We start from the raw sequence: 8,567 nt of genomic DNA, 5'->3' as shown, positions 1-8,567 counted from the left end.
TAATTACTTCCGGTCGGACATTCGCGCCGTTCAATACACGCATATCCGGAGTACATATTACGAGGACGTAGATCGAATCCGCGCAAGAACGGTCTAGCGTATCGACGCGACAGCTGCTCGCTCGCAACCCCTTCTCGTCTCATTTTCTTACACCGGAATTTTTAACGTTTTAACCGAAATCGTGGCCCACGAACTGTGATTTCTATACGATTGACGAAAACAGATTCGAAAGGAACGATTGGAGGGTGAAAAAGCGCGCCAGCGAAGCTGCAGGGAGGAGTAGAAAAGCGGGTGGACGAAGCCGGGATCGCTTTGAAGCTGCCCGCGCCGTGGCTTTTGTCGCGACGTCCTTTGCGCCACCATCTACCATTGCTTTTCATATTTTCAAAGCGCTTCCACGAAACTCGACCAAATTACGAATTAGTGCCTACTTTTCATTTCGTTCGCGAGGTCGCTGAACGATCGACGAATGGTCTCGAAAGAAAAACGACGATGAATCGCGATTAAACGAAAAAATGAGCGAGAGGGAAAGAGGAAATGGGGACGATGGAACGTCGCGGAAGAATCCCCGCGTAGCTTCGACGCTCGTCACTCTTCGGGATTACGGTTAAGACCAAGGTGGTCGTTCAACTTTCTACCTCTCGTCACTTTCTAAACGCAGTCATTCGTGAAAAACGCAAAGCTCGCTTTTTATTTAGTCGAAGCTGAAACGGAAGGAACGCCCTCGCGGAACGCTTTGATCTTTCGAAATATCTTGCTGAATCGTCGTCGACCGTTTCCTACGAACCACCACGCGCATACGAAATCGCGCGTTGAAACGTTTTCAAACTGCAATCACGATTTGTACGTAATCGCATAGGTACGAGCCGACAAACTGGAGAAATTGATCGCTTCTACCCGATACCTCGCTTTACATACCAATCAGGTATTCAGCGTTAATACGAGACCAAACAATGGACAGATCGATCAACGCGTTAACAGACGACGCGATAAACGCAAGATACTCCATGGATTATCGTTAAAATACTGTTACTTTGATAAGTGGTAGAGGTCGAGCAACGATCGAACGAAGGTGATTCGCGAGATGTTAAAAGGAAAAAAGAGACGGTTTGGTCGAACGATGAAAGAGATTCGACTCGATTCTCGTATTCTAAGGGTGAGCAACTGTTCCGAGCTCGTGAAGCGAGATAAGCGGCCATTTTTCACGGATATATAAATGCGGGTTATTAATACGTCCGTATTATGAGGCACAGAGAGGAGGTAATTAGCCGGTGGTTCATCAGTCACTCCGGCACGTAGCGCCCTTATCCCTATCCCTGGCGCATCCTTACCGTTCCAGAGAAAAAAGACGGTGATCCTTTTTCGAGCGCCACAACGACCCGCAGGATACCAGACGCATTAGAGGACTAATGAAACCTCGGATCGTACGAGAGAACCTTTCGAAAAAAGCGAGAAAGAGAAGGAGGGAGCCTTTGAGCGAAAGGTTTAACAAAGCGGATAATCGTTAAGTGGAAAGTTGAAAAAATACGAAGGATATCAAAATTGAACTTGGCCCAAAATAGTTGAAAGAAAATCACCGGTTCAAGTTACTCTTTTTTTATAGAAAATGGTGGAAACAAACGAAATTACCGACAATTCGACAGAGTTCCAGAAAACTCGTTAGAATTGGAAAAATGGAGGAAAGAGGGACCGAAGGGTTGGTATTTAACCGGCGTTAGGAAGCAGTCGGTGCGCGTGCGGCGGAGAAAAGGTGAGGTTTCACCTTTTAACATCGTGGGGGTGGTTTCTCGGTGATAAAGTGCAAGGAGAATCGCGCACGAGGTCACCCCGACAGCGTCCCCATTGGCAGCCCAGTTTCAAGCTAGAATCGTGATTGGTCGAAGGTCGTGGGTCGCCTCACCTACCCTCTATCCAACGTGACCTCCCACGCGAACTCGCGAGATAACTACCACCCTTCCACCTTTTCCGATTCTCGCTCCCTCTTCTCCTCTATCCTCTCTCTCCACCCTCCGTTTGCCCACTCTATCCGTCCTTCACGGCACCTCGTATCACCGGGAATCTCCACCCAAATTTCTCTCCTCGAGGATCCGATCGAACTTCCATCTAAATCTCGCCACGCGGACCGCGTCATTTTCCACCCCGTTCGCGAAACAATGCTTTCGAGGGATTCTACGCTAAATAGAATCGAACCGAAGCTGAAGCTGAATGATAGGAAAAAAAGTAGAGTAAGATAAAATAAATCGGTCGAGTATATTTTGTTCGTCAACGCGACGCAGCTTCTACTCGATACCACTTGCTATTATTATTTGGGAAAGTGCTATTTGTACGCGTATAACGTAATTACTCTAACGCAATTACGAGCACCTCGCCACGCCGCGGCCTGCTTCTTGTCGCGAGAAAATGGATTACCTTCCAACTGATTCCATTAACGTGATTTCGATGTACCGCGACTCGATCGAACGATTCGCCGAAACGATTATCTCCTGCCTCAGCTTCTTCTTCCTAACTCGTTCGCTCGTAATTATGCCACCCCCATCTCCATCCCAGCTATGTGAAACGGTGCGAATTAACGAATGAGGAGGTGCAAAAGAACGTTTGTAGATAATGCGATTCTATCGAAAGCTATTTAAACTTTTGTCCACGGTTAAAAGACCGCAAACTAGAAACGGAAAGACGTTCCACGTCACTTCCGTGACACCCACTCGCCCCGAACGTATCCTTCCGGTACTAAGGTATATCTTACCATGAAATATCATGGTCTCGCGCGGCGAAACACGCGCGCGAAAACCGCAAAGTGAAAGAGAATCTACTTGCGGTCTACCGACTTACACGCGAACCCCGTATACTTGGATTGTCCTGCTACCAAGCTTGTTTTAATATTCGATCGAGAATAAAATTGCGGCCCTTAAGCTGGAAACATGAAGTGTGTCGAAAGTCATGAAAATCATACTGGGAATTATTCTGTTTACTTTCCAACGAATTACCGTTTGAGTAAGATCGAGCACATGTATACGAACGTACACAAATGTGTGTATTCGAAAATGGGCAGCGGTACGTAAATACAGGAGCAATCGAGAAATCAGTGGAACGATCGTTCTCGAAACAGCGACAATAATTTCGTTGATGGTACAGGTAAGAAAATTTCGTCGGTATTCGCGACTACGACGACTTCCGTCGACGACGACGAATCGACGTTGATTCTCAAGGGAAACGCATCGACGTCGATTATGTTTGCCCCAAAGACCAAACCGAATATACACCGAAATCTTCCAGTCGGCCGAACCGAATTTACCACTCTGCCTCGTTCGACCGAATCTCTGTTTACATTCCCGCTGCCACTCTAATTAATTATCCACCGTCCCCGATAATGCACCGCTCGATGCTTTTCAAACCTCTCTCTCCTTTAGAATCGAAATTCTCTTCCAAACCGTCACCGAGCTTCACTGTCTACGGCGACAGCCATTTTGATTTTTTTCAAACGATACAAATTTTCGTTCATAAGTGATGGTAGATTTTAGAAAAATATGCGCTTTGCGGTAAATGTCTACAATTAGGAATCCCAACGAGAAATCAATTGAAAAGAGAGTAAATTCTACGTATTTTTGTCCCTCGAATCCAAATAAAATTTGGCGGTCGCTTGTATTTTTTAAGATACATAGGTTAGGTTATCGGAAAAAATATAACTTACCTCACGGCGAAAGCTTGACCAGTCATCAATAGTCTCCTTGAAAAGAATAGCTTCAAAGTGTAAATTTAAACGAACTGTTAAAAGTGGTACGTTGCTAGCCAATTCTAATCTTGATATCACGACGATTGCCCGTTTTTTATTCGAAATTTTCTCGCGACGCGTCCTCCGCACTGTGCGTTCTATGAACTAGGGACTATGCATTGGAACTAGGGATGTTCGATTCGGAATCGATTTTTTAGAAGAATCGATTTTTCTGATCCATAAAAACACATTCACTCCTAAAAAAAGTATAAGAATAGTGATTAAAATATAAACAATGTGAACCTACTTTTGGTATAAGAGCACGAAATATAAAAAAATAAAAGATCGATTCTTTACGATAATCGATGTCGCACAGAAGACTCGTATGGGATAGTGTGTTACAAAAAGGAAATAAGAAAAGACAATTTCTTTCAAACCGATTCTTTTTAGACCGATTCTCGCAATTTTTTAAACCGATTTGGTGTCAATTTTTTAAAGGAATCGATTCTTTCCGGTGAATCGAACATCCCTAATTGGAACTGAACATGGAGACTATTGTTGACTGGTCGAGTTTTTGCCGCGAGGTAAGTTATATTTTTTCTGATAAACTAACCTAACCTATGTAGGTAGTGATACGCTTTAAAAGTAATTAACTTTTGAAAATGATGATTTTATGTGAATATTTACCACAATATCTTAGTAAATACAGGCGACCCTGAAATTTTGTCGATAGTTTTACATTCGTGGGGGGTAAAAATACATAGAATTTACTTCTTTTCAATTAATTTCTCGTTGAGGCCCTAATTGTAGACATTTACCACGGTCTCCTGCTCTCAACCACCAGGTTGATCGATCGGTGTATATTACGTATCTTGATATAAAAAAAAGAAAGAAACTCGAGCACAAGAGTGACTCGAAAACAGACTGCGCGTTTCGAGTACCTCTCGTGTAACGTAGAAGGCTAATAGAAGAAGTCATGCGGTGTCATTGTTAGCAGACAATATCACAGATGGTTAAGTCTCTTCCTGTGAATACTCTCGATCCGTTTTAAATCGTTGAAACCCACCACTCGACACACCTTTCCTCCTTTATTTCAATGAAAATCATTCTTTTCGAAAATAAATAGTATGGGATACTTGAACTTTTCGTTCTAGAAACGCGTATTATCCGTCTAGACTCGTTTTCTCTAACGTGCCAATTACATTCGTGGTGAGATTTATTAGCAAACTTAACGGGTTTATTATATAATCAGAAATTAAACGATCTAACAATCTTTCCGGCACTTCAACTTTAATTGGACGATAATAAAAACAGTTCGCACTTGACGGCGAATTGAGCACTCGAAACAACTGCAATTATAGATTACAATATCGGCATTACGTAATATTCGCGTAGCGTAACCGCACAGCGTTCGTCAAATAAAAAAATCGTAATGAAAATTTTCCATCGGAACATTTATCGAGAGGATATTACTGTTATCGGGTTTCCAGCGTATTAATATGTAAGAAAAACCACCTAACATCTTTGAAAACGATATTCTTTCTACACGGACCTGCCGCGTACAGTGCCATCGTTTCGCATCAAATATCCTAGAAACAATATTCTAAAAAACAACTTTAAGCATACTAAGTTTAAAAGCGTAGATTTATCACCTTCTTCGAATACGCCTAATAAAAATTTCGTATAAAACGCGCGTTTATCTCGTTCGAGTTATTCGGATAAAAATCTAACATCGAGACCACTTAACGTCACCGATATTTCATATTTCACCGATCGTGATTACCAAATCTTGTCCGTAGCGTTTAGAAAGAGGAACGAAAGGTTACTTTCGTTGCTCTAGTTACAATATATCATGACCTTAATAACATCTTGTCCCGATTTCGAAGTTTCAAACGCTTCTACGGTCTCCTCTATTTTATAATTGTGAGTTATCAACGGTTTCACGTCGATTTTTTGGGTTGCCAACAGATCCAGCGCGTCAGAGTAACTGAAAAAGACGGAAGGAAAAGATTCTTAAACGATTTCATCACTTTTCTTTCTTACTTTCAATGTATCATAGCTATTTTTAAGAAAACTCGAGCTCCCCAGAGATAGCTGTTTATACGAATAGAGATTACGTATTGGTAGAGTTGAAACGTACTCGTTCGCGTATCGAAACACGCCTCTGATATCGACTTCCCTTACGAGCGCGTTAATCAATGGAATTTGAACCTCTGCTGCACCCATTCCTACCATCACTGCCACTCCACCGGATTTCGTTGCCTGAAACACACCCTCTACGTTAGATAAGTTTTCCACCGGTATCGATGGAATCATACGCGAAATGAATTAAATAGCAAAAGCAGAATAAGAAGAAAACTCACGAGGATCGCCAAACGGATCGAGGATTGCGCACCGGAAGCATCGATCGTACGATCCGGTTCCTCGCCTCCGAAAAGCTGGTGGACCTTCGCTACAACATCAGCCTCCGCGTATTCGGGCTTAATCAACAACGTAGCATTGGCACCTAACTTCTTCGCCATGTTCAATCTATTTTGCGACAGATCTAAAGACGATCGTCGGTTAATTACAAGAATGAAAGTAAGAAAAAGTACATTTTTGAAGGTGAACGTACCGGTAATAACGATTTTACTGGCACCCATGGCTTTGGCTACCAATAAAGTCACCAGACCGATCGGTCCGGCTCCCAAAATCAAAACTTTCGAACCGATGCTGATGTTCGCGCGTTTACACGCGTGCACACCGACCGATAATGGCTCCAATAGTGCTCCTTCGGCCAACGTCACATTGTCCGGTAATCTGAAAAGTATACCGGTGATATTCGTAATTTTTCGAGAGAAGAAAGTATCCTTTCCACGTGCTACTTCCTCGATCCTAGCTTACTTGAAACAAAAGTCAGCTGCGTGTTTGTAAAAACGCCTCAAATTGCCATGTACCGGTGGAGTAGCGCAGAACACCATGTCCTTGCACAAATTGTAACGTCCTCCTTTACAGAATGTACACATTCTGCAGGATACACCAGGTTCGATGGCCACACGGTCGCCGACCTGATATGAACATTCGGCACACGATGAGTAAATAATGGTAAAAAATTAATCAAATGCGCACCTTTAAGTGTTTCACGTTTTTTCCGAGTTTGACGACCACGCCGGCAGCTTCGTGACCCATGATCATAGGTTTTCGCACCACGAAATCGCCGATTCCTCCGCTCACCAAATAATGAACGTCGGAACCGCAAATCCCGACGCAACCCATCTGCAGGAGTACCTCTAATGAAAGAATTTAATTAAATTTTCTATTAAATTCAACGATATTTTAATCGTAAAATAAATTCAACAATATTAGAATAGAATTATAAACACTTTGGTTCTTTTCGAACGTAATGATTCTCACCATCCTGATTGGGTTCCTCGATCGGAGTTTGTTCCTGAAATTAAAAAGTACGCGTAACGTTAGTAATAATTAGCAAAATAATTGAAAAAATTGAAAATCGAGGGATTTCGCGCCCTACAAATGAAATAGCATGACAAGAAGCGTATTGAAAAAATGATAGGGTGTTTGAAACGAGCGTGTCGCGCTATCTCGTAATCCGCTCTGTACATAGAAAACGCGGAAGAGATCGAGCGGAATAGGCGATTACAAACAACGAAGATATAATGAGAAAACTAGCGAATCTCGTCCTTGCACGCGAGCAAATGATTCGTCTCGTCTTTGACATTGACCGTTCCGAATGGCACGCACCGTTTGAATTAATAATAGAGCGGACAGAGAAATTAAATCGACCCGAGACAATCCCTTCGAACGTTAGACGGTTCGTCGAGGTGAGATCGAATAATTCTTCCTCTCCCGTTGCACGCTTTTTTGCCAAATTTGCAATTTATATTAAAATTACATAAAATTGAAGAATTGCCAAGAAAAAAGAAGGCGTTGAAATGAACGAACCAGCGGAACAGGCGCGTCGAATACCGATTCACCGATCGAAATAATACGATGACATATTTGAAATAAAACAAATTTCGCTTAATTTGTATGAAAATCAATTGGTCAGAAAAAATTCGTACTAACCAGTCGAATATCGTTGATACCGTAGAGAATAGCGGTGAGATTGTCCTTGGCCATGATCGATGAAACTAATTACGATCGAACGAGTGCAGTTAAAAGGCAAAGTGTCTCCGATATATCCTGAATATTTAACGAAAGAATACCAGTGGAACGAAACTCGAACTAGGAAGGAAGAGCAAAACCGCGTCTATATATAAGCAGTCGTATGCTTAGTTCTCGCGATCACCACAACGAGCTACCTTATCATCCGTACCCTGTGGGATCGTTTTCTCCTCTGGAAAATATCGCTACTCATTCGGCTCTTGTCATCTTCCCCCCATTTTCCTTCGTTACTCGGTAATTATGAAACGCGACGAGGACCCCTCGAACCGATTCCGTTCGAATCGAACGCGTTCGCGCCCGATGCTCCAATCATTTTTCGTTCATTTAGGTTCAGAGTTCAGGATCGTTGATCCATTGCGAAATACCATGCCTATGGAAAGTAAAGAATTCGATGTTTTAGAAGCGATATTCTCGCTTGACGTAACAACAGCTTCTTCTTCCTGATAACGTTTCAATGATGACAGGCTACAAAGTAGCATTAAGTGTTTGCTCGATCCTAATCATCTTCCGATACCCATTACGCAGATAAACTTTATTTAAAGCAATCACGATGAAAAATCAGCTGGCTCAAATATTAAAAAAACTGTTAAACGAATCGTCTGTATCCATGGATAGCAATGAACGATCATAATTTTCGAGCATAAATAAAATCTGTTTACCTACGCGTAAACGACTTTCGACCTTCCTATCTAAT

General features: G+C 42.4%; 1 protein-coding gene across 2 annotated transcripts; it reads right to left on the bottom strand.

Annotated features, from left to right (window-relative positions):
- Positions 1-4,358: 4,358 nt before the first annotated feature.
- On the bottom strand, positions 4,359-8,061 carry LOC117609724 (sorbitol dehydrogenase). 2 transcript variants are annotated; one of them, XM_034336369.2, is made up of 8 exons: positions 7,775-8,059; positions 7,103-7,136; positions 6,818-6,978; positions 6,593-6,756; positions 6,324-6,508; positions 6,073-6,254; positions 5,850-5,971; positions 4,359-5,696 (listed from the first exon to the last, which is right to left on the bottom strand). In XM_034336369.2, exons 1-8 carry the CDS (start codon positions 7,826-7,828, stop codon positions 5,546-5,548), a joined length of 1,053 nt encoding a protein of 350 aa, XP_034192260.1. In that variant the 5' UTR covers positions 7,829-8,059; the 3' UTR covers positions 4,359-5,545. The 2 variants fall into 2 exon arrangements, with proteins under 2 accessions (XP_034192260.1, XP_034192251.2); XM_034336360.2 differs by having other exon boundaries at positions 6,073-6,508; positions 7,775-8,061.
- Between the last annotated feature and the right edge of the window lie 506 nt (positions 8,062-8,567).

This window comes from Osmia lignaria, chromosome 10, assembly GCF_051020975.1.
Source record: "Osmia lignaria lignaria isolate PbOS001 chromosome 10, iyOsmLign1, whole genome shotgun sequence".
NCBI lineage: Eukaryota > Metazoa > Arthropoda > Insecta > Hymenoptera > Megachilidae > Osmia > Osmia lignaria.
Note: the sequence above shows the minus strand (reverse complement) of the source record. Positions and strands in the feature narration are given on the sequence as shown.

Coding starts and splice junctions, on each gene's coding strand:
- LOC117609724 (XM_034336360.2), bottom strand. CDS start 7,828: ATGGCCAAGGACAATCTCACCGCTATTCTCTACGGTATCAACGATATT. Junction 6,509..6,592: donor GCAGCTGACTTTTGTTTCAA/GTAAGCTAGGAT, acceptor TATACTTTTCAG/ATTACCGGACAATGTGACGT. Junction 5,697..5,849: donor GTGTTTCGATACGCGAACGA/GTACGTTTCAAC, acceptor CGTCTTTTTCAG/TTACTCTGACGCGCTGGATC.